Source organism: Eschrichtius robustus, chromosome 8, assembly GCF_028021215.1.
Source record: "Eschrichtius robustus isolate mEscRob2 chromosome 8, mEscRob2.pri, whole genome shotgun sequence".
Taxonomy (NCBI): domain Eukaryota; kingdom Metazoa; phylum Chordata; class Mammalia; order Artiodactyla; family Eschrichtiidae; genus Eschrichtius; species Eschrichtius robustus.
This window is the reverse complement of record NC_090831.1, coordinates 124,673,519-124,694,860: the sequence shown is the minus strand read 5'-3', so window position 1 is coordinate 124,694,860 and position 21,342 is coordinate 124,673,519. Positions and strand designations below refer to the sequence as shown.

The 21,342-nt window shown below is 55.5% G+C and overlaps 1 protein-coding gene across 1 annotated transcript; it reads left to right on the top strand.

Annotated features, from left to right (window-relative positions):
- The first annotated feature begins 12,301 nt into the window (after positions 1-12,301).
- On the top strand, positions 12,302-20,368 carry CRYGN (crystallin gamma N). The gene is made up of 4 exons (XM_068550195.1): positions 12,302-12,520; positions 14,452-14,700; positions 16,402-16,547; positions 20,131-20,368. Exons 1-4 carry the CDS (start codon positions 12,500-12,502, stop codon positions 20,264-20,266), a joined length of 552 nt encoding a protein of 183 aa, XP_068406296.1. The 5' UTR covers positions 12,302-12,499; the 3' UTR covers positions 20,267-20,368.
- The last annotated feature ends 974 nt before the right edge of the window (positions 20,369-21,342 follow it).

Below are 21,342 nucleotides of genomic sequence, written 5' to 3'. Positions count from 1 at the left end.
GCCACGCTCACAGAACGCCACAGACTGGGTGGCCCAGAACAACGGAGGTTTCTCTCTCACCATTGGAGGCTGGGAAGTCCAAGATCAAGGCGCCGGCAGATTGGGTGTCGGAGAGGCCTGCCTCCTGGCTTACAGGCATGGTCCTCATGTGGTGGGAGGGATGAGGGGGCTCTCCGGGGCCTTCATTAGGCACAAGCCCATTCGTGAGGCTCCACCCTTATGACTGCACACCTCACGAAGACCCCAGCACCTAACACCACCACGCTGGGGCTTAGGATATCAACCTATGAACTTGGGGGATGCAAACATTCAGTCTGTGACGCCTGCCAAGGGTCACCTCGCATTTGTGTGAGAACCAAGACTAGAGCACGAGCCTTCTAAGAGTGGACCACGGCCCCCAGATGCTTCACGTGCACATGAATGCGTACACACATGTGCCCTGTTGGGCCGCACCCCGCAGGCCTACAAGACCGAAGAAAGAGCCCAGAGTCAGCAACAGAGACACCAGTGGTCTGATGGATGGGGGAGCTAACACATCCGAAGCAAGGTCTCGGAGCGACACCCCACCGTGTGAGGCCGACAGTGGGCAGGACGCGGCGGCAGCCTTCGCTTCCGGTGGGGAAGGGGAGATGACCAGTTATGGGGGGAACTGACGTCAGGTGGGCTCATTAGTTACCAGGGAAACCAGCAGAAGGGCACACCCCTCACCTCCCCTTTGATAAGAACAATCACCAGCTGGGGCCTGGGGCACGTACATAGGAAGCTCAGTCTTGGGCATAGGGTGTGGGTGAAGCAGGCCCTAGTCCGGAAGGAGCGAGAGAACTGCCATCTCGAGAGGCCTGACCATACAGCACATACGTGAGCGTGTGAGCCGCGCTGCAGCCTCAGGCTGGGGGTGGGGGGCTTCGTGCAGAGTCAGACTGAGTGGGTCGGGGGGAGACCTGGATTTTGCATTTCTGACGAGCGCAACGTGATGCCGACGCTGCTGGAAGCTGCCCGGGTTATATAACCCCCTCGGGATGATTCAGCCCCTGGAATAAAGAAGTGACCTTGGGCTGCCTGCTGGGGAGGGTGGAGGACCCACGTTCTTGCCCTTGCTCTGCCACTGGGGGGACAATCCACATTTCTGGATTCACCTTTTTCCAGCTGCAAAATGAAGAAGCAGTTGAACCCAATCGGTTGTTTCCACTTATGCCTGTTTCTCGAGCTGGATTCTGGTGTTCCACTACAAAATGAAAATTGTTTTAGACAAAAATTTTATTTCAATCTCGAGGTTGTTTTTCCCAACGACTTTTCTTAAACAGGTGGCACCTGCAGCCAGTTGTCTCTGTGACTTAACCCCAAATAACATCTATTTTAAGGGCTGCTGGTGCGTCCGGGGGTGAGGGTGGGGGTGGGGGTGGGGGTGGGGTGAGGTGGGTCTCTCTAAGTTGAGAGCGGCTGGGGCGGAGCCTGAGCCCCCGCCCCGCCCCGCCCCCGGCCGCGTTTGCTCTGTCGCCCCCTGGAGTCCGAGGAAGGCACGGACTCTGCGCCCTTTTGCTCCGCATTCCTGACCCGCTGCAGCCGGTACTGGGGTGTAGGTTCCCGAGGCCCTGCCCTAGTGACCTAAAAGCTTGTCCATGGTTTCTTGTCTCACCTTCCGAGATTCCTTTTCGGGTTTTCGGGGTGAAGGGCGATCGGAAAGCGGGGGACTCCGCAGGAGAGGGAGAGGAGCCCGACGCTGGGTGGGGGGCCGGGGTGGGGGCGGTCGGCGGGGGGAGGGGGAGGCCCGGTGCTCCGCGTGTTAACATCTCAAAGCTCCGCAAGGAAGGGGGTGTGGCAGATGTCACGCTGTTGTCCCGGGCCCCAAGTCCACGCGCACGCGCCACGGCCCCCGGCGAGGAGGGCGGCCCTTCCTCTCTCCCCCAGATCCCGGCGCCGAGGGCGCGGCGGGCTGCATCTTCCTCGCAGGCTCCCCGCCCGTCCCGCCACCCGCCCCTGATGGGTGACTGGCCACCAACAGCTCCTGCGTTACCTTTCCGGAGGCGCCAGTGCTGCCTGGCCGGTGGGCTCCCCACCCCCTCGAGGTGCCAAAAGTCACCAGGCGCCCGGAGCCGGTTCTGGCCTCTCAGGGGAGATGCAATTCCATCCCTCTGTTTACTGGCGGCTCTGTGATGAGTTTCCTGAGCGGGGAGAAGCCAGGTGAAAGCTCTGTTTGGGGAAGACTGATCTGCTGATGGGCGCCGCGGCTTCCTTTTCTGGGATGAGGTGAGTGAGGCCGAGGAAACAGAAGGAACCACGGAGGAGAGCATCTGCTGCTTAAACTTCTCGACTCCCACCTCACCCCCAGCCCGGCCTGGGCGATGCTGTCTATTGAGGGAAAGCGGACAGCGCCAGCTCTTCCCACAATGGGAACGCACTCCAGTCTCGGGAAGCCGGGAAAGGGCGCCCGGAGGCTGGCCTCCTCTTAGCGTTTCCCCCTCTCAGATGAGGGCGCCCCTGGGACGGCGGGGGCGCAGGACGGGAAGCAGGTTAGGGGCGGGGGACTCAGATTCAACACGTAGGGAAGGGACCGAGGGCCACGTGCAGATGTTCCAGAAACTCGGATTCGAATATTAGCAGTGGAAAAAGGGTATCACAGCAGGTAAAGCATTTAAAATTTTTAAATGGACACTATGAACATCTATATGCCAATAAATCTGAAAACTTAGATGGATGGTCAATGGAATAGAAGACTATAAATGACCAATAATGACTCGAGAAAAAATACAACGCCCAAATAGAACTATAAGTGTTAAAGGAATTGAATCCGTAGTCAAAAAATCTAACCATATATAAAGCACTAAGGGGGCTTCCCTGGTCACGCAGTGGTTAAGAATCCACCTGCCAACGCAGGGGACACGTGTTTGCGCCCTGGTCCGGGAAGATCCCACATGCCGCGGAGCAACTAAGCCCGTGCACCACAACTACTGAGCCCACGTGCCACAACTACTGAATCCCACATGCCTAGAGCCTATGCTCCGCAACGAGAGAAGCCACTGAAATGAGAAGCCCGCCACACCGCAACGAAGAGTAGCCCCTGTTCGCCACAACTAGAGAAAGCCCTCACACAGCAACGAAGACCCAACGCAGCCAAACATAAACTAATTAATTAATTAATTAATTTTAAAAAATTTAAAAGCACTAGGCCTAGACTGTTTTAAAGGCCAGTTTTACCAAAACCTTCAAGGAACAAACTCCTCCAGAGAATGGAAGTAAACAGTTCCCCATCATCTTTTATGAAACCAGCATAATTTGATGCCCAAACTAGAGACAGCCAAACGTGACCAAGAAAAATTATAGGTCAACCTCCTGCCGAGGGAAGGGGACAAAAAAGAATCCGACACTGCGAGGGCAGGTGACAAAGAGTGGAAGACACACATCAGCAGGCTGATCCTCATCCCTAGGGGACGTGGCAGGAAAAGCCAGTAGGAGGTGTACCTGCCCCTCAGGTGTCCCAGGGCCTGGAAGGGACAAAGCCGGTCCTCCCTCCAGAGCCACTCACAGCTCATGAGGGCACTCTGTCCTCACCAGCCACCCCACCCGGAGGGTGCTGGGCAGGGGCTCCACTAGTACCCCCCCCCCGGGGAATTGCCCCTGCCCAGGGCCCTTGGGGGTCTCTGCCGCTGCGGCCAGTCTCCCTGTCTGCCAAAGCCAGCCAGCCTGCACCCTGGGCTCTCAGATGAGCCCTCTGCCACCCACTGTCCTGTGACCTGTCACTCTGCTCTTCTGGGGCCTGGGTTGCTCATCTGTAAAATGGAATAACTGTACAGAACTCTAGCGACATGGAGATCTGTAATGAGTGGTCACCAATTAAACGATAAGAATTTATTAAACACCAAAAAAAAAGGAAAAGGGAGGAGAGGGACTTCCCTGGTGGCGCAGTGGTTAAGAATCTGCCTGCCAATGTTCGGGCCCTGGTCCGGGAAGATCCCACATGCCGCGGAGCAACTAACCCCGTGTGCCACAGCTACTGAGCCTGCGCTCTAGAGCCCGCGAGCCACAACTACTGAGCCCGCGAGCCACAACTACTGAAGCCTGCGCACCTAGAGCCCGTGCTGCACAAGAGAAACCACGGCAATGAGAAGCCCGTGCACCGCAACGAAGAGTAGCCCCCGCTTGCCACAACTACAGAAAGCCCGTGTGCAGCAACGAAGACCCAACGCAGCCAAAAAATAAATTAATTACTTTTCAAAAAAGAAAAAAATAAAAAAGAAAAGAGAAAGGAGGAGAGTGGAGATCTCAGCCCGGCCCTAACTGCTCACTCTCACCTGCTGTTGAAACCTCATAGCAGGGCTGTGGAGGAGGAGTTTCTTTGTCCCTCTCCCAGCTTAGGCGACTGGGACTCAGGGCCACAAGCCAAGACCACAGTGGGTGTGACTCGGTGGGGTGCTCCTTCCTGCCGTCACAGCAGGCCCGGGGCTTGTGGATCTCGGGACACCTGAGCCCTGCTCCGGGGGGACAGTGGTGGGTGACACAGGGAGAGACAACACAAGCTGCCCTCTGCACGGGACGGAGCAGACACCAGCCCTCTCCCGTCCCAAGTGGCCAGGACATCCCCTGTGGTGACATCCATCTGCGCTAATGAACAAGAGGGGACCAACGCTCCTCCCCTTGGACAGCACGCAGTAGCCACGTAACTAATTCCTCACAGGCCGGGACCCCTCTGCGACGGCCAGGCTGTGTGACTCCTGTTGGATCTTCCCACATCACCCTCACTCTTGTGGGGGCCACCCTGGCCGGTACTAAGGGGCAGAGAGGGACCGTGAGGAGGGCAAAGTGGGGAGGGGGAAGCCAGGTCTGCAGGGCCCTGAGGCTCTTGGGGTGAGGGTGACACAGAGGGAGGAGGGGTTGCAGGTGGCAGCCAGGTTCAGGACTCGGGTCGCTGGGCAGGGCATGGAGTGGGTTTCAGAGGAAGAAGACGGATCAGGTTTTAAACATCTTGACCTTGAAGGACCTTGGCATCTGGGTGGGCGGAGATGCCCAGGAGGCAGTTGGGTCCTCAGCCTTGGAGCAGAGTAGTCTGGGCTGGAGATCATGACTTGGGGGTCCTGGGGGCTGCTACCCCCTGGGGAGAGGCTGTAGAAGCAGGAGGTGTGTGAGGGTGGGCCTGACGTGGGAGGGAGGTGCAGGTGAGTTTCCAGACGATCACTGGTGTCCCTGCTACGTGGAGAGGCACGGTACCACCCCTTCGGTCCAGCCCCTGGGGTGAGGTGGGTTCCCCTTTGAGAGGACAGTTTCCTTGGTGGGGAAGAGGGCGGTCACTGAAGCCAGAGGGAGTGGACTATTTTTGTGGCAGGTGACGAATGAAAATATAAGAGAGGGTTGCAGTGTTGGGATGAAAGGGGACTCTTTTAATACAGTTGTTATTTTTTAGGTATAATTTGCACACAATAATAATTTACATACCTCTGGACCATGCACTGTCCGACCTGCTGCCCATCACTGAAGATTTGTTCTACCTTGTCCAAATTTCAAATAGAATCATCCAATGTGCAGTCTTTTCTGTCTGCCTCCTTCAGCTCAGTGTAATGTTTTTGAGACTTTTCTTTGCTGTTTTCTTTGCTTTTCTATGTGTATCAGTAGTTTGTCCCTTTTTCCTGCTGAGGGATGTTCCCCTGTCTGGGTGAACTGTGATTTCTTTATCTGTTGAAGGAGGCCTGGCGCTTCCATGTTGGGGTTGTCAGGAGTGAGCTGCTGCGAGCAACGCGGGCTAGTCTTTGGCGAATGTTCTCATTGCTCGTGGGTAAGCACCAGGTCGCACGGTAGGTGTATCTTAACTTTATAAAAATATGTTTCTGCAAGTGGCCGCAGGGTTTTACATCCCTGCCAGCAGCTCAGGAGTGTCCACCTGCCCTGCATCCTCACCAAGACTTATAATTTGTTGTCTCTTTAAATTTCCGCCATTCTAATGAGATACAGTGATGTCTCATTGTGCTTTGAATTTGCATTTGAGGGGGAGTTTTTAAAGGATGGGCATATTCTTGGCCTTTGAGGCATTAGATCAGGAAATGTTGAAGACTTAGGTGAAGGAGGGGGAACTGGAGAAGCAAAGTCCAAAACAAGAACAGGAATAGACAAGCTGGACATCCTTGGAAAACTGCCAAATGCTGAAGGAATGTTAAAATTGTATATCTGTGGGGGTTAAGGGCATGGATTCTGGATTCAAATCCCAACTCCACTGCTTACTTGTTGTGTGACCTTGGGCAAGTTACTTATTCACTCTGTGCCTCACTTTCCACATCTATGAAATGGGGGTAATAATACCTACCTCTTTTTTTTTGTGGGTTTTTTAAAAAAAATTATTTATTTTTATTTATTTATGGCTGTGTTGGGTCTTCGTTTCTGTGCGAGGGCTTTCTCTAGTTGTGGCAAGCGGGGGCCACTCTTCATCGCGGTGCACGGGCCTCTCACTGTCGCGGCCTCTCTTGTTGCGGAGCACAGGCTCCAGACGCGCAGGCTCAGTAATTGTGACTCACGGGCCCAGTTGCTCCACGGCATGTGGGATCTTCCCAGACCAGGGCTCGAACCCGTGTCCCTTGCATTGGCAGGCAGATTCTCAACCACTGTGCCACCGGGGAAGCCCCCTACCTCTTAAGATTGTTGAGAAAATTAAATGATATAATGTCTTCATGGGTGCCTTGCTGTGTAAACACTATGAGAGTCATTATTACTGTCCCCATTTTTGAATTTATTATAATTCTATGTCTTCCCACTACCTGGCCCCTAGCAATTTCCCTGGGAGGGAGGGGGAGGTGTAGTTACTGTAATCACCTCTAGGGGTCAGGCTTCAGCGCCTTTCCCTTACCTAAGCGGCACAGTATTTGAGGATAGGATATGGGGGACAAGGGAATTCTTTCCAGGACCCAGGCGTCCAGCCTTTGCACTACCACCCTTTTCTTCCTTACCCCAATCCAATGTTCCCCCCTGGAGACCTCTGGCCCCTCTTTTGTGAGGGAGATGTCTTCTCATCTCCTAGAAGTGGATTTGAACTAAGGCAGAGCAGGGAACCCCTGGTTGGTGGGGCCTCACACTGAGCAAGCCAGAGGATGTTTTCACCCCTCAACCCAGAAGGTTGAGGTCCCGGCTAGTGCACAGACAGGGCACAGACTCTGGCTAAAGGTGTTCCCTCCTTCCCTGTCCAACAAAAATGGGTCCCAGTCCAGTGGTTCAAGCCACAAACTGGGGAAGGTCTTCAGATAATAGGTTAGATTACAGGTTAAAACACACATGGACACAATAAAGGAACAGATAACAGGTTAACACACCCAAAAGCAAAGGAACAGATAACAGACTAATAGACATACCACAAAGGAATAGATAACAGGTTAACACACACACATCAGTCAGGAAGGGCTCGGGGAAAAATGAGCAAAGGGTATGAATAAGCAGTAAACAGCAGAGCAAACATGATGTACGTATGGACGATGTAGCAACTGAACACAAATGCACGGGTCTGGGAGGCCTTTGCTTCATCCTGTGGAGCTGAAGGTGTGCTCATGCTTCCCCTGGCAATTTTACTAAAGGTGTGGACCCCAAAGGGGGCGAGATTGGCCCCTGGGATCTTTTGGAAATTTGAAGGTGTTTCCATTTGTCAGAATGACAGAGGAAGGGTAGCCTTCAGTAGGGAGGGCCCAAGGATACTCGATACCCTGCAACATGCAATGAGCAATTGTCCCGCAGTTTCACCCATAAACGCAGTATTCTTGGGAATTCCCTGGTGGTCCAGTGGTTAGGACTCCGTGCTTCCACTGCAGGGGTTCGATCCCTGGTTGGAGAAGTAAGATCCGACCAGCCTTGCGGCACGGCCAAAAGAAAAAAAAAAGGACAGTGTTCTTTGCCTGATTTTAATATACACCGAATTTTCCCAGCATGCAATTTACTAACTAGATGGGAGATTTTACTTAGTTTTCTGAGGGACTTTTCCAAGAGTTATTCATTCACCGTTTCAGAAACTGGGGTCACTAACAACAAAATAACAAATGACAGAAGGATGCATATACAATATTGCCACATTGTAAAAATGTGTATTATTTCCAGGTATACAAATAGACAGTAAAGATGTGAAAACATGCAAAGAAATAATAAACACAAAAATCAGGATAGTGGGTATATGTGGGGAGGGAAAGCTTCTGATGACTTCTTTCTTTAAAGAAAATAAATCAACCTGACATAAACATGGCAACACATTAATATGTGACAAACCTGGGTAGTGGGTGTGTCATTGTTCCTTATTTTCTAGAGCTCTCTATGCTCTAAATTGCCCAAAAGGGAGAGAGACTTGACAAAAACAAGAGGCAGGAGGAGGCAGGCAGGTGGGCACTGAATCAGCACACATTTTGCAACTTTCTGACACTGAGCAGCTACTAACAGCTTTTAAGTTTGCACGTTACTGAGATTTTCTAAAAATCAAGATAGCATCCTCAGCCTTGCTCCTTCCACTGTCACCACACTTACGCTGAGCCCATTCCCCCAGTATTTTGTCCTCAACTAGCTGTCATATGTGGCTTAAGATCTCACCTATTTCAAAGTACATTTTAACCATGCTTTGAAGATGATTCACTCAAAGAAATGACTCTCTACTGGTGAGGTTTTGCCAGTCTTGCATTTGTATATGTATGTATTGATAGCTACTTAGGGGAGGAGCTCTTCTCAGGCACACATAGATCATGTGAGTCTTGGCAGACCTGACCTCCTTATAATGAAAATCCTGAGTGAGACTTGAGATGTTGCATTGGGAATGGGGAATGGAGGTTAAAATTGCAGAAATCTTATCGACAGGTTCAGTTTTTACCAATTCTCTGAGGCTTGTGACTGGTCATTTTTCAGTATTCTTTGCAGAAAATACCCCAAATCACTGCTCTGTTTTGAATTCTGCCCACATCACCTGTGTGCATTGTCTGTGGGCTCTGGCCCTGGCATAGTAACGGCAAATACAAATTAAAGATAAGACACTCTGAAAATAATGAGATCCCACTACACACCTATCAGAATGGCTAAAATCCAAAACACTGACACCACCAAATGCTGACAAGATTGCCAAGTAACAGGAGCTCTCATTCATCGCTGGTAGGAATGCAAGATGGTACAGCCATTCTAGAAGACAGTTTGGCAGTTTCTTCAAAATTAAACATACTCTTACCATATGATCCAGAATCGCTGGATCATATTGCTGAAATTTACCCAAAGGAGTTGAAAACTTATCTCCATGCAAAAACCTGCACATGAATGTTTATAGCAGCTTTATTTATAATTGCCAAAACTTGGTGGCAATCAAGATGTCGTTCAGTAGGTGAGTGGATAAACTGTGATGCATCCAAACAATGAAATACTATTCAGTGCTAAAAGGAAGTGAGCTATCAGGGCATGAAAAGACATAGAGGAAATGTAAAGGCATATTACTAATTAAAAGAAGCCAATCTGAAAAGACGATATACTGTATGACTCCAACTAGATGACATTCTGGACAAGGCAAAACTATGGAGACAGTGAAAGGATCAGTGGTTGCCAGGGGTTGGGGTGGGGGGAGAGGGATGAGTAAGTAGAGCACAGAGGACTTTTAGGGCAATGAAAATACTCTGTATGTATGATGCTATAATGATGGATACATGTCATTCTGCAGTTGTCAAAACTCGACACCAAGAGTGAACTGTAATGTAAACTATGGACTTCGGGTGATAGCGATGTGTCAATATAGGCTCATCAGCTACAAGAAATGTACCGTCTGGGTGGGGTGCTGATGGTGGGGGAGATGGTATACGTGGAGGAGGGGAGGGTATGGGAACCTTCTATACTTTTATTCAATTTTGCTATGAACCTAAAACTGCTCTGAAAAATAAAGCCTATATTTAAAAAAATAATAAGGGGCTTAATTTTCCCAGGTGAATACAAGGGAAGAGACTTCCCTTCCCCTTTTTCTTCCAGAATTTCTTTGTCTTTTTCACATGTATGGGCACCATTTTTTTTTTTTTAACATCTTTATTGGAGTATAATTGCTTTACAATGGTGTGTTACTGCACCTTTTTAATGGCTAAAGAAACCTCTTGCCAATCTAATACTCTGAAGGTTTCGTCTAGCAGCTGGGAGCTATCTCTTTGAAACAATGACGTCCCACCTCCCAGTTTCCTGGGAGGAGAGGGGCTTAACTTCAGCTGTCACCTTACTCTGAACTGCAAAGCCTATTTTACTGCAAAGCCTAATTTTCTTGTATCTGGGCATAAAGATATGAGAAAATTAGCAATTTTATCTTGAGAACATGTACATAATGAATATGTCTGCCTGACTCTATGAAAGGCTGAGCTTTCTCTGTCTTTGCAGTCACTGTAGCAGATTGCCTGGGACACATCATCTCTTGGTTTAATGCTTAGTCAGTAATATGACTGTTCTTTCTCTTCAACCTATATGGACAGGCTCTCTGGGTTGGGAGATTTTGTTTTGAATTCCATTTCCCCAACAGGGCCCATGTCCGAAAGCAAACGTTAGAATGTGTGGTTTGGCCAGTGTGGTTGCCTGTGGGGACGACAGTCAGGCCAGGCCCCCTGGGAGGCCTGTCCTTGGATGCAAGGGTGACATGCAGGTGGTAGTGTCTGCACTACATGTGCCAGCCTCCCAGAGCAGGGACAAGGTCACCCCTGTGCTCCCACAGTCCATGACCTCCTTTTCCTGGACCTGAAGTGTCTCATCCGTGAAACGGTGATAAAAATCTTCTTTCCTGAGAACAGCTCAGACTGCTCCGCACACCGAGTCCTCTCTGCCCTGTCCTCTGTGAAGCCCCCTGGGGTCACCACGGCTTGGATGAGCTCTCTCTCCCTCGAGCTCAGGGTTGGCCCCTCGCCCCAGCTAACCGCCCTGCATCGTTCTCCGTGTGCACGTCTCATCCCCCTGGCGATTTGGGGGCGCGCATCTTGTGGCCTCAGTGTTGACTCTGTTCAGTCCACAAACAATCTTTGAGCCTCCGTTATGTGCCAAGAACGTCTGTGCCCTGAGAAAGTCCCACGCTGGGGTGAGGCTGCGTGTTTCTGTAAACCCGTCCTTGCCGTCCAGGGTGGTCTGGGTGCAGAGCACTGCGGACCGCCGGCGAGTGGGGTTTGAGTCGGGATGGGTGACACCTCAGTGGGTCAAGGGTGAGCACGGACTGGGCGGAGCGGGGCAGAGGTAGAGGGACAGCATTCTGGGGGGCAAAACAGCAGAAGTGGAGTCTGCAGGACCACAGCCTGGCATAGAGATGTAGGGGCAGCCCAGGGTGCTGCTGGAGCAGAAAATTTAAGGTGGGGCTGGGAGCTAAGACCAAAGTGTAACGGAGCAGGACCCTGTGGGACCTTCCTGACAGACCCCTCCCCCCCATGCCCTCTGCCTGGCTCTTGTCTGTAGAAAAGCTGTAGTCTCTCAGGCCTCCCCTGAGTCACAAAAGCCTGGCTCAAGAATTAATGAGTGGGAGGATGTGAACGTGTAGTGATAAAAAGAGCAGTGGGGCCTGGAGAACTGGTAAGAATTTGGACGGTAAATCAGCCATGTGGTGGTCACAGAATCCTTAGCTCCTCCCTGAAGTACCTAGATAGCAGTGTCCGATGCACATTTCCTGAGTTGTTTCACAGATGCTAAAATCCCCACCAAATGGAAGAAGTTAACTACTTGAGGACCATGAGCACTGTGGCCCCCAGGCCTACTGGAGCCTGACGATTGATCCCGTTAACCCCTGTGACACCGCCCCACTACCTCACCATCAGCCAAGCAGAGACTTGTGCAGGAGCCGATCACTTCACACCCTGCAACTCCCCTCCCTCACCTTGCCTATAAGAAAACCTTCCCTGAAACCCATCAGGGAGTTGCAGCCTTTCGAGCACGAGCCAGCCGGTTCTCCTTTCATGCCCCTTGCAGGAAACCCTTCTCTGTGCCAAACTCCAACATTTCGGTTTGTCTGGCCTCACTGTGGGTAGGATACACAAACTTGGGATGGACAAGAGCAGCGGGCAGGGGGGCGGGCAGGGGCTGTCTTCTTTGCCCTCTGGAGCAGGGGTCCATCCTTCTTCACTCGAAGAGAGAGCGAACTCAGTAGCAATGTGAGCCTGGGTCCCCGGGTGGGAGAGCGCGCGGCGGGAGGTCTGGTAAGGCTCTGTGCTCTGTGCGGAGGAGGGAGGGCGAGGGGAGGCTGAGGAACCCCACCCCAGGGCAGAGGCGTCGCGGTGGGCGGGGCCCACCCGTCCTGACTCAGCAGGGCTGGCAGGCCGGCTGGGTCGGCGAGAGAGGAGGCCTTGGGGTCTGGCTGGGCTCGCGGGCGCGATGGCACCAGGGAGACCCCCGGGCGGGGGCGGGGGCGGGTTGGGTCCCACGGGCCGGGCGGCCCCTCGCGGGCTTAGCACGCCCGACAGCACTAACGCGCCGGCCCAGCAAATCTTTTGTCGGGGCGGCGCTGAGCCAGCAGGGCGCCGCCCGCTATATCTGGGGCCCCCGCGGGCCGGTGGGACCGCGCACCAGGCGCAGCATGGCGCAGCGCTCGGGGAAGGTGAGTGCCCGCTCTAACCTTTCGCGTCCGTCCGCCGCCGCCCAGGGTCACCGCAGGGCCCCTGGGGCGGGGCCCAGACACCCGCTCTCATTGCCCTTTGTGCTCAGGATGGGGGCCGGGGACAGGGGCGGCCAACCCGCTTGATGCCCTTTGCATCTGACAACCCCGAGCAGAGTGGGCTAAACCTCTGAACAAAACGGGGTGCCTGGCCCCGGCTGAGGGCCTCTGTGATGTGGGTGGGGAGGCCTTCCGTCCAGTCCCTCCAGCACTGACTCTGCGGCGCCAACCCCCTGCCCCAGAGCCCGGAGCAGGGACGGTGCTCAGACCTAAGGGGTGCCGGGGTTGGAGTGGGGATCCTTGACTTGCCCTGCAGCCCCTGGGCTCCGCTTCTTTGCCTGAGGCTGTTCTAACGTGGCTGCTCCTTCCTCAGGATCTGCTCGGGGGCACTTGGGGCTGGTTCTCTGCAAAATGTTGAAATTTGAGGGACCTTCGAATCCTGTGGGTGATCAGTTGTCCTTGAATATCTGGGGGCCGGCGGAGGGGAGCCCTCCATCAGACCTGCCTTGTGCGGGAAGATTGGCAAATTTGGATCTCTGCCCCCTTCCCTGGCTCCCTATTCTAGCTAATCTGAGACTGCCTTTGGTTTCCAGGGGCTGCATTCAAGGTGAGTGGGTGAGAGCATTACTGTATCTGTCTGCAGGGGCTAGGTTACGCCTCAGCAGCAACCCCAGGAGCTCACCTCCACTGTGGCCTGCACCCCGTCCTCTGTGCTGCAGAGGGACACCTTGATATCAGCAGAGGGAAAGGGAGGGACGAGAAATGGTGCGTGGTTTTCAAAGCTTCCACGTCCACGCACATCCCTTTGGCCAAAGCATCTGGCCTTGCCTAACTCCGAGGGGCCCAGAGGAGCAGTTCTACCATCAGTGACAGCACACACACATCATGACCACAGTTACTGGGCCCCAGGTAACATTACTTTGCCAGGGCCCTTCTAGGAGCACAATTCTTGAAACCCAAAGGGTTATTGAGAGTTGGAATTTTAGGTTCCTCTGCAGAAAGTGAGTGAGTTTTGGGGTTGGTATGGTTCTTTTGTTTGTTTGTTTGTTTCTGTTTTGTTTTATTTTTATTGAAGTACAATTGGCTAACAAGGTTGTATTAGTTTCAGGTGTATAACATAGTGATTGTATATTTTTATACATTATCAAATCATCACCACACTAAGTCTAGTTACCATGTGGTTCATGTTTAGTTTGGGAACAGGGATTACCCATCAGTGCTACATCACCATAGGACACAGTGTCTGAACTGACCGCTGGGTTAGAAAGCGCCAGATCTGACACATGCATGTCACCCAAAGGAGAGGCCTAGGACACAAAGGGACGGGGTTGCATTGAAAAAGCCCTCTTTTGAGCCGTTAATCCCGTGCCAGGCCCTGACTTGGCTCGTTGGATTCAATATCTCCTGTTAAGGGGCCCAGTCTCAGAAACCTGACTTTCTGGAAAGTGAATATTCGGTTATAGGGTTGTAGGTGAAGTGTTTTCTTTTGAAACATTTCCTTGGATGTTATGTTTTAACAATTAACAAAAATTGAGTTTAAAAAATGCAGTGGGAGTTTGAAAAGACCCTGTTTTCAAACGGGCCCCTGAACAAAGGGGAAATCCCTGTCCCCTCGTATCTTCTGAGATTTGTCTGCTCAACCGTGGCCTCCCGGGGCGGGGCGAGCCGGGCGCGGGGTCTGACCTCAAGCCGCCATCCAGGCATTCTCTCACCCAGGCAACAGACAGTGTTGAGCGCCTACTGTACGCCGCAGGTCGGGGCTTCAGGGCCTGGGAATTGGGGTTCAGTGGTGGATGTTGGGCCCCCCGTGTCCATTCCCAAAACTGACAGGAGAGGAGCCCCTGACTCCGGGTCCTCTAACCTGGCCGTTCTAGATTACTCTCTACGAGGGCAAGCACTTCATGGGGCGGAAGCTGGAGGTCTTCGGGGACTGTGACAACTTCCAAGACCGAGGCTTTACGAACCGGGTGAACTCCGTCCGCGTGGAGAGTGGGGCCTGGGTCTGCTTCGATCACCCCGACTTCCGGGGCCAGCAGTTCGTCCTGGAGCACGGCGACTACCCCGACTTCTACCGCTGGAACAGACACAACGACCACATGGGCTCCTGTCGGCCTGTTGGAATGGTGAGTGGGCCTGGGCCACTCCACTTGGCCGGGATGGGGGGGTTTCCTGCTGGAGTGACCCAGGGCCCGGTTAGGCCTGGTCAGACGTGGGATGAGTAATCGGGGGGGGCGGGGGGGGGCGGGGGGGAGGGGCAGGGCCCTCCCAGCTTTAGGAACGGATGAGACCGTGGGATCTTTAAGCCCGAGAGATGTCCCCACACAGACCCAGCCACTCTCGTGCATGGGGACCCAATTGGAAAGCCCCTGGGAGTTTTCATGCCTGCGTTTTCAGCCATGTATCAGGAAACCACTTTCAGTTTCTGATGCCAAAATCTTGCTGAATTTTCCACTTAAAATGCTATTGAAAACATTAGAGGTTTGGATTTGCAACCAGATGGGGGAGCATTCAGCTAAAGTAAGGCTGATGTGGTCCTGGTGCGTCCACCCAGGCAGGTCATCTTCTAGCACTTTTCAGGAGCCTTCGATGGAGTGGCCCACGAAAGAAGCTTAGGTATCACTGGCCAGGCAGCGGGAATTTGGGGGCAGGAGCCAGCAGGTGGCTGCCTTTTCACAGGGCTGCCCAGTACGTGTGGGAGAGCCAATGAGAGGTGTCACTCCCCCATGGCGAAGTTGCCCCGAGGGTAGGGTTTGAGGACTGGGCATTCCCATTCCTTAGGATTCTTCCACGTTAAAGTCCTAACTGACCTTCTGTGAGCTCCGGAAGCTAGGGTGGGAAATGGCTGGTTCCTGAGATCAGGGGTGAACAACTTATCAGAGAGTCTCGGCCCTGTGTCTGCAGGAGGACCCTCTCCTGGACGGACATCTGAGGACCCCCAGGGGAGGGGCCTCCTGTGTGGAAACCCCTCTCTTTTCTACATGGGTTGCAAAACCAGCTGGGCGTTGGCCTCTCAAATTGTAAGAATGCTTTCTTAAGATTTCCACCAGGTCACGGACATTTGGAAAAAGGAATTAACGTGGCTGGCCCTGGATCTTGCATAATGCTATTTATATGAAAACTATCCCGGGTATCTTTCGAATGCTGTTCTCGTAAGAGCTATCCTTGGGGCCAGCTGTGGCGCAGACCCAGCCCCCGCCGGCGCCAGAGCCCGTGGGGAGCTGGCCCACCTCGGTCTTTGGAAATACGGGAAATCTTATGGGGAGATGTATATCCTCGTCCCAGGGAGCCAGCAGGGATTTCAGCAAATGAGATCCCTGTTATTTGTTTTAGATTTTTGGCTTCGTGTTTTAATAAACGTTCTATTACAGTTCGTAAAATATTATCATTTAAAGGCTGCCAGTGGCCTGTGGCCCAGGAGGGGGTGAAGGGCAGAGGAATGTGGTGGTATGTCTGGGGCAGGAGGAAGCCCAGCGGCCCGAGCCGGTCCGAGGGCGGCCGCTGTCCCAGGAGGTCTGGCCCTCTCTGGACCTTGGGTTCTGCAGTTGAAGAAAGAAGCGACTGGACTGGTTCAGGGGCTCTGAATCTTTTTAAACTAATAGACCCCTTTCATCCAACCAAATCTCATGTGCAAGAACGAGCGGCAGTTCTGGTCTGAGGGGCGTGCGTTGAGGTCGGGGTACTCACCGGCCCCCCAGCCCAGGAACTCACGGGTGCCCTGGGTGCTGGGTGGGTCCAAGCTCCTGCCCACACGGGCTCCTGTTTATGACGGGAAACGTCACCACTGTTCACCCTCTTTCCTTCCTCCCCTTGCGGGGGGCCCACAGCATGGGGAGCATTTCCGCCTAGAAATCTTCGAGGGCTGCAACTTCACGGGCCAGTGCCTGGAGTTCAAGGACGACTGTCCCTTCCTTCAGAGTCAGGGCTGGGCCAAGAACTGGGTCAACGCCATCAAGGTGTACGGGGACGGAGCGTGAGTAGAACCCGCGTGGCCGCTGACCACAGTTCCCCGCCTGCCGGGCTGGGTCAGACCCCAGCAGGGGGGCAGCCTGTCCCCCGCCCAGAGACCTTTCCCCTCCCTCATCTGTCCCCCTGGCCCAGGAAGTCCATGGTGAGGGGACACAGGGCCCCAAAGGCCCCCCTCGGTGGCAGGAGGGCACTTTGCAGACCTAGCCGTTCTCTCTGACTAGGCTGAGCTCATGGAATGCGCTTTGGTTTTCTCGAGCTGGGGAAAGTCTGCTCTGGCAAGGGTGGCCCTGCCCACATGCTCACCCCTTACTTACCCCGAACTGGACCTCTCCCACCACATGCCCAGCCCTGCCACGCTGGCCTCCCGGGGAGATGATGTCACAGTGGTTCACTTCTGGGGGATGGAGAGTGGCTGGGAGGCTTTTCCCCAGGCCCAGAGGGGCTCGTCCGCCCTAGCCCAAGAGAGCCGTCAGAACCCTGTGCTTCCGTCGACTCCTGCACACCCGGTTCCTTCCACCAGCCGAGGCCATCTGAACGCCCATTGTGCGCACCCTTTGTGCCAAGTTTCACAGCCCCTGCTCACCCCCCAGCTGGCCAGCTCCTCCTCCTCCCACCTGCCCAGCTGGGTGGAGAGCGTTTCCCCATTTTACAGAGAAGCAAGCTGAGACCCAGAAGGTTACCCCACCCCGCTGGGAGTAGACCCGCTGGGATTGCAGCCAGGCCTTTGGCTTCAAGTCAGACTGTCCCTGATCTAGAGCTGGGTGTCTCCCCAGATCTCATACCCCATGCCCCAGGAGAAGAGCCCCAAAACGTGGGTCCCAGGAGCCTGGCTCTTCTCGGCAGCTATGGGATCCCTTTGCTGTCTGTGTTTCTGAGGCACGGGATCAGGGTGCAAGCGAGTGGTCATGGGAGGGACTGAAGGAAGACGTGGCTGAGATGGAGGAAGAACTGCTCCCCACCTTCCCCTGCGAGGTCAGGTGTTGGCTGCTGGGCCCTGGGCCCCTGACCCAAAGGCCGTTCAGAAATTCCAGGTTTGCCCTAAGTTGATGGCACCTGGGAATCCGGGGGTAGAATTCCAAAACAACCATTTGCTGGCTAAATTGTGTCTTGTGAGGCCAGAGTCGTACCTTTGCGTAGAAGGTGTCCTGAGCCCCGAGGCCCAATCCCCCTCCACCCACCCCGGGGACTCCAGGGGCTTGTTTAGAGAAGAAGGCAGGAAGGTAGGAGCTAAGATTTGACCGTAGGGACTTCATCCCCCACGTCACCTAAGAAGAGATAATGCTCAGAGGGGCAAAGACTCCGCAGGGGACTGCCTGCGGTGGGTCCCACATCTGGACCCGGGCTCTGCTCCACTCCCCATGGAGCCCTCCTCCTTGGCCTCCTGTGACTTTAACTTGTAAAAAAAAAAATGTAAGCCCTTGGCAAGGAAAAGCTGCCCAGTGGTGCCCCCCAGGATCCCCTAGTGTGGACGTGACCTCCTTCGAGGGCTTTCCTGGCATCTGAGGTTGGGGATGCAAGGTGGGTCTCCCCACCACCTCCTACCTGCCAGGAGTCATTTTCGTCTGGGTCCCAAGTCGCTCAGGAATGGCCTGTCCCCACAGACCCATGTCCTGAAGGGCACCTGGAAGAGATGTGCCAGCATCTCGAGGCCCACTTCCCAAGGGCGCAGTCCTGGTGCCGATGCGGACGGCGTGCCCCCTCCCTCCCTCCTTCTGCCTTCTCGCCACCCCACGGCAGGAAGCAGGGGAGGGTGAGGGGTTCCTGCGGAGGCCTAACTGCTCGCTTCCTCTTCTTCCTTTTGGGGACACCCACGTGCTCCAGGGCAGCCCAGGACACTGCTGGGGGTCCTTCCCAGCTCCTTGAGGGAGGGAGGGAGGGGCTGACTCCCTGGGAGGGGCTGACTCCCTTGGAGGTGCCTCAGGCCACGGCCTCAGCATGTGGGCGGGAGTGTGGGGAGGTCATGGGCTGGGTGGGGGGATGCGGTGGGCACGGGGAGGCCCGGGGGTGGGGGGAGGGGAGGCCAGATTGGCCCCAGCCCGCCCGGTGCTCCCTGGCAGGTGCTCCCCACTCACTCCCACTCTCCGCCTTTCTCTCCTCATGCCCAACCCCTGACCCTCAGCGGACTGTGCCAGGCTCCGGATGTGGGGTTGGGACGGGGGAGGAGAGGGATGGCGGTGGCAGGTGAGTGGCAGCTGGCCTTGTGCTGGATGGGCTTACAGATTCTGAGGATGTGTCTCCTGGGGAGAAACCTCCTTCAACACCAGAGTGCTTTGGGGTCCGCGGACAAGAACCCTTAGGTCAGAGCACCCCATGGCCTGGGCCAGAAGGGACCCCAGCAGCCAGACCTGGGTGTGTAGCCCCTTTGTCGGGGGCCTGGAGACTGAGGCCTGCTTTGCTTCCCAAGGCCCCCAGCCCCTCCGTGACTGACAGAGAAAAACGCTGTGTTCTATCAGTGGTCAAAGAGAAAGAGGCCAGAGTGAGGTGGAGAGGGCCGCCCTGGACAAAGAGTGGGTGTGGACCAAGCTGGCTTTCAGCCCCGCCGCGCTCCCCGCTGCCACCCCGTCGCCCCTCAGCACAGGCTCCAGAGCCCGGTTCAGTGGGGCGGGGGGTCCCCCGGCCCTCCCAGCTGCCTGCTTGCCTCAGGGACAGTAGAGTGACGGGGCTGCGACAGCCCCGCTCCCCACGTGTCCGGAGGCCTCTCCTCAGATCACACTCCCTCCCCTGTGTCCTCAGGCAGAGACAACTCTCAGGGGTCCCCCCATCCCCCCACCGAAACCTTCCCGATTACCTGGGCCCTGGGGCCCTTCCCCTGCAGCCCCATCGCCTCTGGTGATGCAGGGCCCTGTTCTCTCCTGCCCTGGCCCAGAGCCCAGCCATACGTGCTCATAGACCAGTCCGTGTCCTTGTCGGCCGGTCTCTGCTCTCCGGCCTGTTAGCAGCTGCCCCGGAGCGGGGAGCTGTGATGGGGAGGGGAAGGATCCCTTCTCCGTGCAGCTGCCTCCCTCTCCCCTCACCCCACCGCAGGAACCTGTGCGTCTGACTGACTTGAGACTTGCCAGGGCCTGAAGCAGGGCTGGGCGCACACGTGGACCCAGGAGCACATTTGCTGAACGATCCAACGAATGAATAGTAATCGGTTCCCGTTCTGTGCCAGGCCCCTGCCACGTGCTGGGTGCTGTCTGTGCAAACAGGCCTTTCCAGGAGCAGGAAGGAGTGGGGTGTGTGTGTGGGGGGGTGGGAGTGGGGGGATGAGAGGACGTGCATCCTGGAACCACTTCCGGCCCTTGTGATGAACATTCTGGACTGGTCAGTTTCAAGTGTCAGCTGAGCACCCCTGGGTGCAAAATGTCTCACCCAGCACTGGCCCGGACACACGGGGCAGTGAAAGGACAGGCGGGAGATGGGGGGAGAAATAAGCCAAGAACGGGGATGGGGTCACGGTCGTGAAGGGCTGGCCCGGGGCGGAGGGGCGCGGGGCGGCGGCTGCGGGGGAGGAGGGCACGCGCCGCTGCGGTGCCAGGACAGGAGCGTCCGGGCCCTGCGCTGCTCAGCACCGGGCCCCTGACCTCCGCCGCCCTCTGGCCTAGGTGGGTCCTGTACGAGGAGCCCAACTACCGCGGCCGCATGTACCTGGTGGAGCGGGGCGACTTCCGCAGCTTCTCCGACTGGGAGGCCCACAGCGCGCGCGTCCAGTCCCTCCGCCGCGTGGCCAACTTCTACTAACCGCCCGCCCGCCGGTGTCCGGCTGCGACCAGGAGCGGCCCGGAGAGGGGGACAGTCCCCTCAGCCCGCCCAGGACTCGGACCGTGGGAAATAAACGTCATACAAGCCAAGCGCTGCGTGATTCCTCTGCCCTTCGTGACCAAGGGACAGCCGGGCAGGGGGCCCCCAGGCCCTGGGCAGGGGACTGGCAGGACCCCCCCCCCCCCCGGCGTGGGAGGGACCGATCAGGAAGGGTGGAGGGGGGACGTTGTGAGGCACCCGCTGGGGGAGCATTAGGGCTGGAAGGGACCTATAGGTCATGGAGTTCAATCCTGTCACTTCACATGTGAAAAGTCAACGTCCTACATGGGGAGTCACCACCTCGGGTCCCAGAGCAGCTCCCAGTGGAACCAGGATGGGGCCAGGGTGCTTCCCCTTCCAGGAACCCCACCCACCGGCCAGTTAGGGGAGAAAGGGGGGGCGGGGAACGCGTGATGGGGGCGGGGCAAGGATGTGATGGGGATGGAGCGGGGCAGGGGACCGAGGGGGTCTGCTGCGAGGTGGGGGCTCCCTCTGGGCTGTAGTCTCCCTGATCAGGGATGGGCTGCCAGGCCGTGTGGTCTGGTCCACTCCACAGCCAGGCCTGACCCAGGGTTCCTGAGTCTGCATCTCTGGGGGATCTTGTAGTTTAATGGGGAGGATCTTCTGGAAGGATTGGCTGGATCCCAGGGACACATCACCCCTTGTACCCTGTAAGGAGAGAGAAACTGGGGGGCTTGGAAGACGAGGGGGAGTTGCTGCCTGAACAGGTGGGTTCCGGGGGGATGGAGGGGTAGGAGACTTAGGAGGAAGCCGAAGGGGCCGAAGCTTTCAGGGCTGAAGGGAGCAGAGAGCGTCTGCTCACCCGCAGCTGCTCACAGGGCTGCACCACCCAGGGCCCAGGCTCTCTTCATCCCGAGGGTGAATCCACGGAGCTTCTCTGTGGCCCGGGCCCTCTGCAGGACACTGGGCCCACCTTGTTGGGGTGGGTTTGATAGGGGGGGTCACAGCCCCAGGAGAGAGGGAGGAAGGAGCCTGGCCTGGGAGGTAGTGGGATT

Excerpts from the sequence above, each read along its gene's own strand:
- CRYGN (XM_068550195.1), top strand. The coding sequence starts at position 12,500 with ATGGCGCAGCGCTCGGGGAAG. Across the intron at positions 12,521-14,451 it reads TGGCGCAGCGCTCGGGGAAG|ATTACTCTCTACGAGGGCAA; the intron begins GTGAGTGCCCGC and ends TGGCCGTTCTAG. Across the intron at positions 14,701-16,401 it reads CCTGTCGGCCTGTTGGAATG|CATGGGGAGCATTTCCGCCT; the intron begins GTGAGTGGGCCT and ends GGGGGCCCACAG.